The sequence below is a fragment of the Betta splendens genome, chromosome 17 (assembly GCF_900634795.4).
Source record: "Betta splendens chromosome 17, fBetSpl5.4, whole genome shotgun sequence".
NCBI lineage: Eukaryota > Metazoa > Chordata > Actinopteri > Anabantiformes > Osphronemidae > Betta > Betta splendens.
In genome coordinates, this window is record NC_040897.2 from 2,588,194 (window position 1) to 2,604,832 (window position 16,639).

At 42.2% G+C, this 16,639-nt stretch overlaps 2 protein-coding genes across 3 annotated transcripts; both read right to left on the reverse strand.

The window, feature by feature from the left end:
* Positions 1-351: 351 nt before the first annotated feature.
* LOC114844971 (uncharacterized) lies at positions 352-6,631 on the reverse strand. The gene is made up of 7 exons (XM_029132699.3): positions 6,439-6,631; positions 2,894-3,038; positions 2,718-2,813; positions 2,080-2,224; positions 1,858-2,003; positions 1,589-1,728; positions 352-885 (listed from the first exon to the last, which is right to left on the reverse strand). Exons 1-7 carry the CDS (start codon positions 6,536-6,538, stop codon positions 737-739), a joined length of 921 nt encoding a protein of 306 aa, XP_028988532.1. The 5' UTR covers positions 6,539-6,631; the 3' UTR covers positions 352-736.
* A 1,754-nt stretch (positions 6,632-8,385) lies between these two features.
* Positions 8,386-12,840, reverse strand: c17h5orf22 (chromosome 17 C5orf22 homolog). Of its 2 annotated transcripts, none has more exons than XM_055503656.1 (10): positions 12,598-12,840; positions 12,241-12,386; positions 11,932-12,081; positions 11,656-11,789; positions 11,093-11,388; positions 10,385-10,447; positions 9,584-9,705; positions 9,299-9,365; positions 8,836-9,077; positions 8,386-8,756 (listed from the first exon to the last, which is right to left on the reverse strand). In XM_055503656.1, the coding sequence occupies exons 1-10, from the start codon at positions 12,670-12,672 to the stop codon at positions 8,603-8,605; spliced, it is 1,449 nt and encodes a 482-aa protein (XP_055359631.1). In that variant the 5' UTR covers positions 12,673-12,840; the 3' UTR covers positions 8,386-8,602. The 2 variants fall into 2 exon arrangements, with proteins under 2 accessions (XP_055359631.1, XP_028988656.1); XM_029132823.3 differs by having other exon boundaries at positions 8,836-8,975; positions 12,598-12,838.
* Between the last annotated feature and the right edge of the window lie 3,799 nt (positions 12,841-16,639).

Consider the following 16,639-nt stretch of genomic DNA (forward strand, 5'->3'; position numbering starts at 1 on the left):
ATGTCACTATAAAAAATAAAAAGTGTGTCTTTCGTCCACATATCTGTCATTTCTAAAACAAACACTTCTAAAAGTTAGATAAATCAGCACCATCTAGAGAAACTGAAACATCCCAGCTTTCAGAAAGATTGACATTAAACAGGTGTTTGATTATAATATTTGCTATAAATGGGGTGGACAGAACATAAAAAACATGTGTGTGTAAGGCAAAGGCGAAAATCATGAGTATTTCGAAATGAAGAAGTCACCTATTAGTGACAGGACACAACGCTTTTGGAGGCCTGCATGTGGCTGCACAAATTCATCTTAGGAGAACTGGAAACAGTAACAACAAAATCAAACGACAGTATGTGAAAGCACATGCTTTAATTAGCAAAAATTAGAAAGCCAACACCTAATTCAACTGTAGACACATTGTTTCAGTTAAAACTTTCTATCAAACAGTAATACATTTAAGGTATTACAAAGTTATGTGCACATTCTGTATAAAAGCACATTACATATAGATGATATTAACATACCATTTGCAGTTTTAAATCCACCTCCTCTCAATCCCTATCAATCAATTAATGTTCATTTATAAAGTGTAGCACAAAGTGCTTCATCCCCCCACAAAAAAATATAAAGGAAAGTAACACAACATATGAAGTGGTCAGAGAAAATATAAAACAAGGATGCGAATGCACTGAAGCATCTGAATGCAGAGCTAGAGGAGCAGGAGTCAAGCAGTACGTTTTCAAGCAAACATCCTGAACTTGCTGCCATCGAGGGGCGACACCATCAGCCGGGCTGAACCGGGGGAGTGGAGGGGCCGCCACATGTTCCTCCATACCACAGTGCATAGACGGGAAACCAACAGGACACACGCCACCACCAGCAGCACAACTGGCAACATAAGACGAGAAAGCAAGGCCTTGGTCAAAGGACCTCCATAAAAACGCAGGACAGCAATATGAACAATGATGAAAGCTGAGGGTCAGTGACTCTAACACATTTCAGTGAGTGGTCAGCTTTTAAATTTAATAACAATGATTTGCCATTCTATTAAAAATAGAAGACCTTAAAACTTTTTGACAGCTTAGAACACAGTAAACAATGAAATGACTGGTTGGTATGCATTATGCATTATTATTATTTTGCATTATTTTTTTTACCTTTTCAAATAAGAAATGACTAGCAGAAATATAGAGTGCAGTGAATTATTCTTTGACATTTAATAACAATGCTTTGTATTAAAATTGGAAGATTTTAAAACCTATTCACAGCTCAGAACACTGTAAACAATGAAATGACCCTCAAACTCAAGATTAATACTGAACAGACTAAAACTAAAGACAAACTAGCGTGTTTAATCTTAAAGTAACTTCTAAAATATCTTGCCCTTTTCTGTCAAAAATTCAAAATATGAACACGATGCAAATCAGATTGTTCTTTTAAATAAAGCGACAATACGATATTGAAATATAACAGGTTATTTGTGCTTGTTTAGTCAAAGCTAGATGTTTGGGGTCAGGTTCCGAGTTATTGATAAGACACAGTGTATTCATATTACTAGAGCTAATATACTTGACATTCATCTTCCACTTACCCATGAACAAAGTGTTTGGAGTGGGATCCGCTGCATTGAAGTGTCTGAAGACGTTTCCCACCAGAGCCACGATCACCACAGGGTAGATTGTCAGGATGTTACGCACCCAACGGTCCAGCACCCAGTTCTCCAGAATGAACCTGCACACACACACCCAACAGTTGCTGTGCTACACGTTCTTGATGAAATCATTCATCGTTCCTTAAGGGGCCCATAGGGGGCCTCTACATGCTGCTCCTTCCTTACTCACGGGTCCAATCAGAACTTACCACAGCATCACCTCTGCAAACAGGATGCACAGAGACGCCGTTGCTGCTGTGCTTCTGTCCACACCCCACATGTGGAGAACCAGAGCAAAGTTGATGAGGGAGGCGATGGAGAGCCAGGTGGCATATAGAGCCAAACCGTTCTGCACCTGAGCATTAGGAAGCAAAACCACATGATCACAAGGGATGCCTCCAGAAAGCACCATGACATCTGTCTGAGCCTACCAGTATCCTGAGACAGGCCAGGTCTTTACGATGGTACGTCTGTAACCAGAGTCCATAGTGATCTGTGGCAAAGCAGCAGCACCACAAAGCACTGTAGCTGGAAATGGCCATGAGGATTAATACAACCAGAGTTGCCAGCATTAACCTGCCACACACACACACAGGGTCAGGTCAACAACAATCAACAACTCCATCAGTGGTTGTACAATCATCCTACCTCCAGTATGTTATATAGCTTTGTAGCTCTTATAGTCCCTCTGTGCCTGATACCAAACACATTTATACAGACTCACATGAAAGAGTCCAGTCACTTATTATTATTAAGGCTGACTGCTACTTTTAATATTCACAGAATATTATAAAAACTTTATGAAAGCCACACATTAAATGTATTCATAATAAGGTGGTTCACTTTCACTCTGATAACAACAGACAGTGACTGGATTTAATTTGTAATGTTATATATCTGGTTAAAATCTGGCCAAATAATAATTTGTCAGCGTTATTCTCAGCTGCTTTGTTTATTCTATGGCAAATGTAAGGTCCAGAAACTACAGGAACCAGAGAAACCAGTGCCAGAGGTTTGCTGGTTTGTTTGTTTTCTGTTCATCTGAAGCTTTAATAAGCAGCAAACATACTCCCTGTCCCACAGCAGGAGCCAAGCGATGTTCAGCACCATGTTGGCCAGCCAGCAGAAATAGAAGGTGTAGGGCAGCAGACTCTGAGCCCAGGACCTATTAACAGAAACACATGTGCTGGTTGCTTGAGTCAAGACCAGGTCAATCTGCAATGAGTCAGTAAAGGTTTAATTTACCCCCTGAACACGTAGGAGGTGAGGTATAAGACCATCAATGTGAGCCAGGTATAGATAACACCCCAGATGGAGAAGGTCCAGCCGGCTGGAGTGATGTTGGTCTCATAGCGTGATGACACGTTACCCGTGGAGGAATAGAAAGGCCCTGGAACACAACAAAGCAACGTGAGGTTCAACGCTGACGCAGTCAGTCCCAGAGCTGCTGGGTGGAGTAGCAGCATAGAAATACTGGGAATTGGCCCAAACCCAGCATTGCTGCCAGGCTACCAAGGCACTGTTGTCTAAAACTGCTTATACAGTTTCCTGCCACAGAACAAGTAGATGGGCAATAGGCACTGGAGGATGTGAGTCAGACACATAGAGACAACAAGGAAAATGTCTCAAAACAGTCTGATGATTCATTGTTAGGTAGAAAAAACTTGAGCCAAGACAAACAACCTTATTTAATGAGCACACTGAACTTCAGTGGATTCTTTACTTCAGACTAAAACAGTCTGTTTGGACATATTTTAAGGTTTGATTAGTGTCTATGAAAGCATTCTGGCCACTGCTGATGGGGATGTGTTACTGTGGAGGAGGCCAAGGTTAATGCCATGATGTCACTATTCAGATGTTACTGTATTAATAATGTGACACAACATGGTCCCTCCACTCCAGAATCAAACAAGCTGAAGAAAATATTCACATAGAAAAGAACCAGCACAGCTGACTGACCACCCTGCAATGTCTGTCATACTCACTCATACTCATAGCTCACTAACAGGTCAGCCTCTCTCTTCACCTGAGCGTCTAAAACACGCGGTTTAAATACAGATGTCATGACCACCATCGTTGTCGAACCTTGGGTCTGACCTGGTGCAACGCGTGCTGACAGAAACATCTCGCTTGAACATGTTGGTCATTATGCGACTTAGAGTAGGGTGTTCCTCTCAATCACAGCTGTCCAGGTGTCACTGTTCCGCCCACGTGAGACTGCTGCGGAACCTTCCAGCTCCCCGTCCAGACACTGCACTGCTGTTTGGCCCATAGGCACATTATAAACAGTGACAGGCCTGCCCCCGACAACCCCCCCATTCACCAAGGAACGTTCCAGCACATGGCAGCAGTGCCAGCAGACCCACTCCCCTCTCAAGAAGTCGGGTTCCAGAGTCCAGGCAGCATGTGAAGCCAGACTATGTTTAGCTGGTAGTGACACTCCATGTCTCCAGAGCCAGTTTCTGTGTCCAGGATTCACACCACATTGCCCGAATTGCACCCTAATTTCCAGACTATAAGCACTGACACTGAGGACTTTAGAGGTTGTAATGCGCAGAAGGCAACGGTAGACATATCGCCACAGAGACTCTTCTGTCTTGTTTTGCCAGTCATTAACAGCCGATGGAGAAAAGAAGAGGGTTTTGGCTAAATGAAGAATTTCTGTCTGCACAACTGTCTGCCTTGATTCAAAATAAAAGCTGATAAACGACTTAGAAATTATGTCTTTATTCAAACACTGAAGCTAGGGAGGTTTGTCAGAGCGCAATGGATTCTGGGTATTGTAGGATATGACCATTTTCAGCCACAACACTGTCGCTTTTTCCTATTTTGTTTTCACATTTTGGCTAATAACATGTCTAATTTTTATAACACAACTTGCTCTTTAGCGGTGAAGTATCCCTTTAAAATTGAGATTAAATATCCACATATAAAAAAAGAATGCAAAATTGTTACAAAAATACATACATACAAACGTCCTAATTCTTTCACATGATTGTATATATATTATCGTTCAGTTTATTACTTCCGTGCCAAAAATATGAAACATTTGTTTTCAACACATTTGGATTTTTGTGCAACACGCTGTAGCTAATATTCTTCACACCCTAACCCGATGTAATGTAATGCTAATAGTAGCAATGACAGGGGCTCGTAACGCAGTTCCCACCGTCTGGGTTGGTTTCTATCTAGGTTAACTAAGAGCTAGCATTGCTTTGTCAAAGGTTATTTGCATGATTAAGCTGCTGATTGAAGAGCTACACTGTCAATGGGTCCCAGTTATTAATGCACTGTAAAATATGCAACAATATTTTATATATCTAGCTGTACTGAACTGTAGCATCTTTGGTGACAGAGGCTGAATTGATGCTATCTACTGTAACACTTGCCTTTGACTAGTATTTACTTATCAACGCTGACAGCTGAAAGAGGTCTGAATAATTTAGACTCTATTTAATTTTGCTTATGGATTCCTTGTGAGAATAAATCCAGAGGATGGCACAAATGCGCTAGAAGATTGAGCCAGGAGAGACCAGGAAGATGGTGAAGAGAAAGACAACAGAATGTCATCCTTGCTTCGTCATCTAACTGAATTAAGTGGAAGAACTCAGAGTAATAAGTTTATATGTTGGGAGCTGCTATTACTATTGTTATTTCTGACTTCATAGTTGAATAAACAGTCACGTGCATTTAGCGTTCTTTCTGAAAACTGTTACTGTACTGTATAAATATTTATTAAAAGACCATAATAAGGTGTACTTTGCAGTTTTGATGTACTTGAATGTTTTAAGTAAAGTATTATATTTTCAGACAGTCCTGTCTTAAGTGACATAATTATTTGCAATGTAAAAAATTGTAAAAACCTTCTGAAATATCTAATAGTGTTTATAACAGTCAAAACCAACTCCTTGCTGTTCAGACCCAATCCCAACATCGCTTATTATCCACATTTACATCATTTAGGTTATAAAAAGATGAATATTGAATTCAGATATTTCACTGCCCAGTAACCACAGACTGACTCAACCTGGATCACAGGGAATCTTCACTAACGTAACTAGTAAGTTGTTTATTTTAAGAGAATAAGCCAGATTTTTAATGCATATTTACTGCTGCTATTTCCTATGTAATTAACTGATTTAGAAATTGGTAAAATAGGCCTAAAGAGCTGTTGCATAAAAATCTATTTGTACTGTGACTTTGTACTTTTTACAAATTTGAAAATCATATTTCAATAATAACATTGAATCAACTGAGCCAGAGAGCAAAAGTATAAACCCTAAATTAAGCAACAATCTGCCATTAACATGGTTTATGCTGGAAAAGGACGTTTAGTCAAATGTCACGTCTTTCTCAAGTAATGCATAAATGGATGTTTGTTGCCTGAACAACTTTTACGTAACCTTTAGATACTGGACACGTAACAACAAAATTAACTTAACAGCGCGAGAACTGAAACGTAGTGAAGTAAAGTTTAGAGTCAGTCCAGCAGTGGTCAGAACAGACTCTGTTCCTGCAGTTCATCCGCTTTAAGGAAAAAAGCCGCAGATGTGAACGCGCAGCGCCCACTCCGCCGCACCCTGGCCCCGCAACACACTGCGTCCACAAAGTTCAGCAGCGAGTTGCTTTTTCACTTCCTTGGCATTTTGGACGCTGAGATTCACAGTCGCCGACAGAGAACAGTGTAAACCGTGCTGGACCTTCCCTTTTCCGCCGTTTCCCAGCGCACGGAGCCATCTGCGGGTCGGACCCGTTACTCGGAGGCTGTGACGGGGACAGAGGCTACTTACCTCTGCCTGCTCCGGCCAAAGCGTTCATAACCAGCACGGCCGTAAAAACGACGGCGCTCAGGATAATGACGCAGATACGAGGACAGCTGATTTGCTTCATTTTAAAGACCGTTACGTTTGCCGGAGCTACTCTGCTACTGACGCCGCTACAAACAGCCGCAGGAGTGTCGCTGGAGAGGCGCTTCAGGCGTTCACGCGGACGCGGACACGCCCATCGCCTACTCACGGTCACGACTCGAGCGCCCTCTGCAGGACAAGCGGCCGCAGCGCTGCTCAGGACTCCGTCATAAAGACCCGAGGCTGGTCCTGCTGCTGTGCAGCTACTTTATCATGAGATGAGAGGAGCTCACAATCATAGATCTAACTCCAAATGATGCGTTAGCGGAAGTTGCTGCGCCAACCAACTTGTCTTTATTCATACGTGAGACATTTATTCAGACACTATTGAGAGAGAGAGAGAGAGAGAGAGAGAGAGAGGGAGAGAGAGAGAGAGAGAAAGAGAGAGAGAGAGAGGGAGAGAGAGAGAGAGAGAGAGAGAGAGAGAGAAGAGAGAGAGAGAGAGAGACCTTTGTTCGTCCCACAATGAAGAAATTTCCATGTTGCAACAGCAGTACAGAACAAGAGCAGAGTCAAGATTATTAACAATTCAAGTAAAATTAAAAATATATCCTATATATCAACACAATCACTCACATACATACTGTATGGTGACCACAGTATAAGGTGACAATTGTAGCAACAATTACAATAACAGTGATTTACTAGGAGCAGCTTAGGTTGTAAAGTCTTACAGCAGCAGGTGGAAACGACCTACGGTGTCGCTCCTTCAGACACTTAGGATGTATCAGTCTGTCACTAAAGGAGCTGCATAGTGATGACACCGTTTCATACAGGGGGTGGGCATCGTTCTCCATCATGGATCATAGCTTAGCTACCATCCTCGTTTCTCCCATCTCCTGCACTGAAGAGGCCGCCCCAGAACAGAGCTGGCCTTCCTGACCAGCTGCTCCAGTCGCTTTCTGACCAGCTGCTCCAGTCGCTTCCTGACGAGCTTCTCCAGTCGCTTCCTGACGAGCTTCTCCAGTCACTTCCTGTCTGCTGTTGAGATGCTGCTGCACCAGCAGACCACTCCATGGAAGATGGCTGATGCCACCACAGAGTCATAGAAGGTCTTTAGGAGTGGTCCCTGGACTCCAAAGGACCTCAGTCTCCTTAAGAGATAGAGTCTGCTCTGTCCTTTTTTATACAGTGCGTCTGTATTGTGTGACCAGTCCAGTTTATTGTTGAGGTGAACACCCAAGTACTTGTAAGAGTCCACTCTGAATGTCTCTTCCCTGGATGTTCACAGGTGTTAGTGCAGAGTGTGTATGCCTGTGAAAGTCCACCACCAGCTCCTTGGTTTTCCCTGCTTTACACTCAAACATTCATCATAGCTGCTGCAATTTGAGAAACCAGGGATAGTTGTTTAAAAGACGTGGAGCACTAATATAATATTAATCACCCAAAACATCAAAGATAAAAGCACCAAACTCTGTCTCTTAAATTATTATTTATGAATTGTTAAAATGTTATATATGTGTAAAAAATCAAAACCTTTACAATAGTAATTATTCCATTCTGAATTTACTGACTTCAGGACACACCAATAAAAGCTGTAGCTGCTTTTCAGCTAATGCAGCATCTTTGGGTTCAAGCAGAATCTAGGAGCCAGGAGTTGAACCACACTCTTCTGCTTGATGACCATCAGGTTCCTCCAAAGTCGCTGATGCCCCTGAGTTTGAACTGTTTCCTTATGTAGTTCCACAATTGGAGACATTTTGTAAATGATAAATTTCAGTTTTGATATGTAAGTAGATGTAGAACAAACAAAAAAAAATCATCTCAAAAAGAGAATCACAGGCATTCTTGAAAAAAAAAACACCTTTCTGGTGCTCTAAAACAAATATATTAGTATTTCACCTTTTATTTGATCTGGTTTATTCTGTACAACTATTTTGTGCCATAACATATTCCAGCTGCAAATGCACGGTGCTGTGAATGTCCAGTGCAACACACTTCAATGTGCTTGTCTTTGTTAAATAGTGCATCCTAATATGTATGTATGTATGTGTGTGTGTGTGTGTGTGTGTGTGTGTGTGTGTGTGTGTGTGTGTGTGTGTGTGTGTTAAAAGGTGTGTTGCTGGCAGTTTGAGTCTGTGCTGTTGTTTTCATAGTTCTTGTGTAAGTCTAGCGGTCCATATAGTTCCTCCAACACAGCCAGCACTCTGCTCTGGACCGAATCCACCTGCTCCACTGGGCAGTATTCATCTAGGCTTGATCTAAAAATAAATACAAATTACCTACATTTGTCACATTTTTCAGCAGATCATTTCTTTTGCCAATCTTTTACTCTTTTACCTTGACATAGTGACCAGTGTAGGTTTGGGCAGAGCCACAAGAAACAACTGTACAGCTGAGATGAGTCTGTCAATCTCCTCATCAGTGCTAATGTGGTGAGGCAGCTCAACAGAGTCACAGGTCAAACCCGCCTGGTGGACCTGAAGGTGGGCAGGTTGAGAGGGAAGGAGAGAAAAGAAGGTACAGTGAGAAAAGAAGTGAAGGACAGAAAAAAAGCAGTGGAGGAGTGACAGAGAGATGGACTAGGGAAACCAAAACAAACAGAACAACCATGAGAGCAAAGTGTAGCAAGAATGAACATTTATGTATGTGGGCATTTACTTTGAAAGACATTTAGAATGAGTGCCCATTGGTCTTTAGGAGTGGTCCCTGGACTCCAAAGGACTACAGTGCCAGACTACAGTGATAGAAAGCCTGTGTGAGTAGTAAGGCCACGTTTAACATTACAGTAGCGTATTCTTACCATCTCATAGTCGGGGCAGGGATTTCTAGACTTCAGACTGGAAACCAGTTGGGCTAATGAAGCCAAGCTGAAACATGTTTATGAAAAGCAGTCAAAGAGATTACCCAGTAAATCCCTGAACTTGACATACATGAGAATCCTGTGAAGGCTGATGTTAGAGCAGGATAAGATATTCTTTCTGATAAAACCTTTAAATGTTTGCAGGACTTTGTGTCATTAATCAATTATGTGCACCACCCAGAGCCAGCAGTGGAACACTGTGTCAACTACAGCACAAAGCCTTACCCGGCATTTCTGGCCCAGCGTGCAACTGTGTCTTCTCCATCATCCTCCACAAGATCAGCAAAGGCTGCCTCCAGGTCCTCCAGCTGATGTATGCGTCTGTCCACACACTCATCGAGCTCCTCCTGAGCACAGATCTCAAGTTAATAACAGTTAGTCTGAACTCCTTAGTGCCACTTACTGTGTACGTTAAACCAACTACTGTGGTAATAGTGGTAGTTAAAATAACAATATTCCTACTAAAATATTAACATCAACAGTACATCTAAGACCAATATAATTTTACATTGCGATACAGATCATTTCTGGATTGTGGCAGTTGTTTTCGTTATGATTATCTGTCCAGTGACATTTTTTAATTCCCAGTCTATGACAACTACAACATGTACTACTTTTGGTACAAGTTAGAGAAGTAGGTAGCAGATATAGTGAACCGGCTGACATGGAAGTAGGTGCATTCTGAACAGGGCTAGTTAGTTCCTTAACATTCACTTTGGGTGACATGACACTCACATGACACACACAACTGTGTGTCCACTGTATATAGATCTAAGCCTATCCAGACAGATTACAAACAGAGGCTGGGGCGCGTATGCTGCAGCTTTATACACAATTCTGCCTATGGAGTTATTATACAGAACCGAGCAGCAATAGGTCTACATCAGAACAACTCACCACCTGATATGAATGTAGGTTGTGAGTGTGTGTGCATGTGTGGTTGGGTGGGGTGGATAGTAAAAACTTTCACCATCTCCGAATGTATGTTATATTGGTATATTGTGATGTCGAAACTAAACCTCTGACCTGATTAGCATCTGGACCAGGTCCCCTGAAGTGGTAGAGCTCCTTAAGGATGGTGTATTCGTCCTTGACACAGAATACAAACACTTGAGGTTACACATATTTCCCCATGTTTAGTGTGTGATGTCAAAATGTTCAGTTCTTTTACATCCTTTACATCAGCTACCAGAATGAAGACAGCCTCAAAATGAAGAAATATTTAAGTGACAGTTTTGTTTCAGGTCCATAAATACGTATAACTGATGATTTGCTTGTGTTTCCAAATAATTCAATGCCTATTTATTTCAGATTTTATTACATTGTGCCACACATACAAGGAGGGCTCAGGATTATATGTTTTCATATTCTGACTTTCCACTGAACCACCGTATGGTCATATATGTTCACCTTATTGTTCCTCTGCACTGGCTTCAAGTGGCTGTCCACATCAGCTCATCTCTGGCTGATGCCATAGAGTGGTGAACTTGAATGCATGTTCCACCTTTGGACCCCAGTTGAGTTGTGCAATTCTCACTAATTAGAATCCGGTGTGTCCCCAGTAAGATGGAACTAACTCTTCTGCAACTTTATAGTCACTAAATTGAATGTTTCATAAATGAAACAGTTATTCATGGTTTGACTTTTATTATTTAGTGTCATCTCAGATAGATAGATGGAATGACTAAATGTGAACAGTCTATGGTGAAACATGCTCCACGAAGCGGGACATACCTGTGTGTATAGTTCCTTGAAGGGATTCTTACATGAGAAGAAATCCAAATCGATGTCTAATATATACGGCTCTGTCTGAGATAAGACTGACGATATTCTTTTAACAACATAACTAGTTGATCCTTCATCCTCGCCACCATCATCCTTCAGCCCCGTCCTAGTGTGGCCCTGGTCCTTGTTTACGTTATGCAGCATGTTGGTGGTCGTTGGCCCAGAGCAGCTGGCTTCCGCAGCCTCACTACATTCTGTCCGTAGTCTCTTTGGCAGACACCTCTCTGGGTCCTCTGCTTTGGCCTCTGAAATTAAATATCAGCGTGACTTTATGTTGCGTGCGTCTATCCCCATAAGTGGTCAAAAACAAGAAATCAAACAAGAAGTCACGGTTTTTGATAGAGCTACTAGATGCTTTAAGTGCATTTATACACCTACAGTACACACTAAAGGCAAATCTCAGAACATTCAGCCTAACTCACACATGTGTCATCAAATACAACACGTTTTCAGAAAGGTGTTCCCCTCTGTTCAGGTTGTGCTTCATGTCCCACACGTGTCGAGGTGCTGACCTGTGGGTAACACGTGACCTGTTTGGATAGGATTGACTTTGACCACATTCAGTAGGAGAGGTTTAGAGTCCTCCAGCTGCTCCTCACTAACATACAGACCGTCGCTGAGGAAGTAGTCATCAGTGCTCGTCACTCTGTAAAGGCCAGACGAAAAGAAGACACAGACAGTGATGAGGGGTGAGACATAGACTCCTTCAGGATTATGCTTCATTCAGCTCATAATGATGAAATGCTAAAAAACAACACAACTGTATTATTAACACTGTATCATCCTGCCTGATGGTGGTGGTAGAGGAATCCCTGCCCACAGCCATGTTGTGTTCTCCTTCTCTGATCTGCTGGGCCCAGTATGGATGCAGCCACATCACACAGGACACATGTCCAGCATACACCATGGGCATTATCCAGTTTTCTATGCTCAACTCACTGAACCAGAGAAGACAGGACTGTTAGAACCAAAATCTTTCAAACAAGACAGTTTGTATGCACCATTGCCATATTCATACATTTCAAAAAGAAATCAGAACAAGGAGAGTGGAGGTTAGCAGAGCCAGTACCGTACACATAGAAGGAGAGCGAACAGACCTGAAGAGCTTCTCTTTGTCAAAGACCGTGTCAGCAGGCATGTTGACGGGGATGAGGAGATCAGGATGCGAGTCCAAGTGAACCATCTTGATGTTCCTCTGTGGAAGGTGTCTCGATGCGATAGAACGGTAGATATGATTAACCACCTGGGCAGGAAACAGTAAAACGTGTTACACGTTACTACATGAGTTCTGAGGGTAATTCTTGTCTCATGTACTAAATCCATCCCTCTTTAAAAGTCTACTACCCTTAACCACTGCGTGTACAGCGTGTATCAGACTGTGGGATCTATTCAGCGTGTTGTTTATAAGTAGACCGCTATTATTAGGGTCACTTGAGAGCTGGAGGCAGCCTTACGTCGTGGTGGTCCTCCACAATCCACACGGGCAGCTTCGTGTACACCCTCTTCGTCGCTGTCTTCACAGAACTCATTGTAAAGTTTGCACACTTTGTGTCTCCAGCTGGAGCGAACACTGACACGATGTTTAGTTACATAGTTTGATACTTAAACCGCAACAGAACAGAAGCATCGTTAAGATAACACTCCGCTTAGCTGTACGTAGACCGACCGGAAGTGACGCAAGACTTATTTTTATGTCCGGCTAAAACCTGACCGAACCATGGTTCCGACTACACTACTACTCAGGGGCCCCGCGAGCAGTTCCGGGCCCTATGAAAAATATTTGCGGTCGGGCCCTGTGGTTTATTATTGCACTGACCACTGCCCTGGCTGGTTTGTGCAATTGGTTAGAGTGTAAAGCTTGTGATACTAAGGTTGAGAGTTTGAATCTAGCTGCATGGTTAATTACTATTTGTTTTGACTACAGTCTATCAGTATTCAGTCAAAATTACATTTATTTAATTTTCAATAGTTAAAAACAGAGTGCGATGGTCAGGTGAATCAAGTGAAGATGAAAAGCGTTAAAACAGTAATTCCGTAAACCTCTCAAAGTGAGAGCTCTGCACTTCGATCTTGGGAAGTAGTTCAAGTGGATTGACTGCGGTCAAGATAGCCGTCATTCGCTCAGCCGTCGTTCAGACAGCCGCGCTACAAAAATGTGCTGCGCCCGTATTCTAAGGTTTACAGCAGAGCGTAACACGACGGTCGCTAATCCCCATTTCAGGGGATTCATCTGTTGTAATTACGGAAACCTACACGTGAAATACCGCATAAATACCATACGTCCCTCAACTAATAAACATCTATGTACTTTTGCTGTACATTTTGTAGTAATTAAAAGTGATACTTTACACTAAAATACAGTATAAATTGTCAACTTTGATGGTAAATAACTTGACTTTGGTGCATAATACCAGACCCAGACCAGTCTTGTACTACAAGACATGTTCTATCACCCCACAAAGACCTGACTACTTTTACTGTATAGTTTAGGATTTTGTAGTATTCAAAAGTACCATGTCGTACTGTAATATGGCCCTTACAGTCAGTTAGTCAGTACAGTTGATGGTGGATCCTGAAAAAAGCGGCACAGAACTGATAGATATGTGATATGATATGATCTTATGATAAACTGTGCTATTTGCTGTACCACTAAGCCATCAGGATCAGGACCTTCCTTCACCGACTGGGTAAAGCACTGTTATTGTTTTAGTAATTGGTGGCTGTTATGGTGCTGTGTTACGTAATGTTTAAATATTACAATGTGCAAGACTTGGAACAGAGAAGGTAATAACTATGATAAATGAGAACAAATAACAATTTCATTCAGATGCTATAAAATGCTCATTCGTGTGCCCTTTTTTACAGACACAGTGTGATGGCTGTTGCAGGTGGTTTCATGCACAGTGCTTACAAATAGATAAAGACGCACTTAAGAAAGCAACAACTGAAGAGTGGAATTGCTGTCTCTTCTAATAATTTATAAATCTTAAATGATGTGTACTATTTGACTTACTGTTTGTTTATATTGGCATAAAATTGTATTTATACAGTATGTTTCACAGAAAAAGTTAACTGTTAAGTGTACATGTACAGTAGTAAATAGGAGAAGGGGTGGAATTTGACTTGGGAGGTAGACGTAAGCATTCTTAACTCTTTTATATCTTTTATATATAAACTTATGATATATATATATATATATATATATATATATATATATATATATATATATATATATCTGAGAAAAAGACACTCTCTCCCGCTACAGGCTCCAGGAGTATCGCTGTGGGCCGTCCAGAAAGAGCGCTCCCCGCTTTTGGTCACATCCGATGCCTGCTCCTTTCCTGCATCTGCTGAAGGAGATTAGTCGTCGCCCTCCTTGAAGGGCAGATTGAATTTGATATTGACTTTGGACTTTGTTTAGAACACAGAGGTTCCATTTTTCCCCAGCAGGCTTCGCCACCCACAGTTAAGGGAGCCGACGGGGGGAGTTGTAACACACTGACTGGGAGGTTCTCTGTGGACCTCATTGAGAGGACATTGATGGAATGACGGACTGCATCACAGATTATAGAAATTTCTGCGGGGACACCCATGTACCTGAGAAAACTTTTCACTGCTTTGAGAAGTACAAGCCATGGGTCACTCGTGACATCAAAAGCCACCCTGAAGGAAAAGAAGAAAGCATTCAGGTCAGGGGACAGGGAGGCGGCCAGGAGTGTTCGGAGAGAGCTGTCAGTCAAAATCAGGGAGGGGAAGGAGGAAACTGGAACACTGACTTCAGAACAACAACACCAGGGAAGTGTGGAGAGGCATGAGGACCATCACTGGCTATAAGTCTAGCAGCCAGGATACTGAGGGGTCTAAGGACAGGACCAACAAACTTAATAACTTCTTTAACAGATTCCAGGTTGGGCCTCTAAACCCCCCACTGCTCACGATAGGCCCCCCTCCACATTACCCACAGGGCTCATCCACCCCCACCTCACACACAATCACAGCAGATCAAGTCAGAAAGGAGCTCAACAAACTTCAACCCACAAAGGCGGAGAGTTCCTCTTGGGTGTAAAAAGTCATGCATTGTGCCAGTGAATAAGACTTCACGTCACTGAGTCCTCAATCACTACAGACCAGTGGCTTTGGCCTCTCACATCATGAAGGCTTTTGAGAGGCTGAACCTGGACTCCCTGCGTTCTCTGGTCAAACCCTCAGTCAACACCCTCCAGTTTGCATATCAACCCCATCCTGCTCCATAGCAGGAAATCTGAGAGTGCTGTCACCCCTCTCACTATTAAAAAGGAAGATGTGGAGGCCGTAACGGAGTACAAAAACCTGGGAGTGTTCTCGGACAATAAACTGGACTAAAAAAAAAGAACTCAGCTATGTACAAGACGGCTCAGAGCAGAATGTATTGTGTCTTGTGTAATGTATTGTAATGTCTTCCATTACAGTCCTTCCTCATCTTATATGTGCATGCAGCTTCATTACAACAACACAGATACTGTTTATACTGAATGACCTTTTCATAATAGTGTAGTGTTTTGTGTGTTTGCTGACTTGAATCTGTTGCTCCTCTTGTTAACATCAGGTTTTTGTTTACACTGTAGCAATAAGACAAATGCTGAAAACTTACAGTAAATCCCAAATCTAATCTTGTGTACTCGATTGTTTCTTTCTGTCATAACCAGATTGAAGGTTTATGCACGAAAAGAGAAAACAACCTTCTGTGGTTTGCATCTATTGTTGATTTGACAGGTGACAGGGGCCTTAGCCAGCCCTGCTGCAGAAGGTGTGGTCTTTGATGTATGATAGCTAAATGGACAAATCTAAACATATACTGAAGGACCTATCTTTCCTACAGTGGTGTATTGATCAGATCTGAGTGGTTCCTGTTTTTAGGCCCAGTGAAACTCTGCCTTTGGGACCTTATGAATCTGGTGTGTCTCAATCGATGGTAAACTGGAAAAGATAGGATGTAATTACTGTCACAGCAGCTTCATCAGACAGTCTCTGCCTAGTTTCAACGAGTTATGGGGATTCAGGCCAGGCATCAATTGATCATAATTGTAGTGTTTCAGTGTCTTCACATAAAAGCAGAGTGAACTTTCCAACTGTACTGTATGTACAGTAAAAAGATCCACTTCATACAGCACTGTGACCTTGAGCAGCTCTACACTGTCTCACTGTGGAATTCTTCAATATTTGTTGCTTCCAGAAAGAAGGTAAAAATAATGACGATCTCTCTGCCAACTCCAGCTGTTCATGTTAAGCCATCTGCTTTCTCCACTCATGAACAGGACGTGTGGTCCAGTTACTGGTTCACACTGCTAAATGACAAACAATCGATTGGACATTGATTACCCGACTTTCTGTCATAAGCAATCCTCCTACACTATGTAACAGGCTTTTGCTTCACTACCAGGGTCATTTCAGGAAACATCTCTATGAAGTATGAGGTGAAACAAAGACCGGCTCATCATTTAATCACCCCAGTAAGAC

Bases quoted from the DNA above. Each gene is read 5' to 3' on its own strand.
- LOC114844971 (XM_029132699.3), bottom strand. From the start codon at position 6,538: ATGAAGCAAATCAGCTGTCCTCGTATCTGCGTCATTATCCTGAGCGCC. The intron at 3,039-6,438 runs GTAAGTAGCCTC...GTTGTGTTCCAG, and splicing joins TTTGGCCGGAGCAGGCAGAG to GGCCTTTCTATTCCTCCACG. The intron at 2,814-2,893 runs GTAAATTAAACC...TTCTGTTAATAG, and splicing joins ACCTCCTACGTGTTCAGGGG to GTCCTGGGCTCAGAGTCTGC.
- c17h5orf22 (XM_055503656.1), bottom strand. From the start codon at position 12,672: ATGAGTTCTGTGAAGACAGCGACGAAGAGGGTGTACACGAAGCTGCCC. The intron at 11,389-11,655 runs GTCAGCACCTCG...ATTTAATTTCAG, and splicing joins AGGTCACGTGTTACCCACAG to AGGCCAAAGCAGAGGACCCA. The intron at 9,706-10,384 runs GTCAGAGGTTTA...ATCTGTGCTCAG, and splicing joins CTGGTCCAGATGCTAATCAG to GAGGAGCTCGATGAGTGTGT.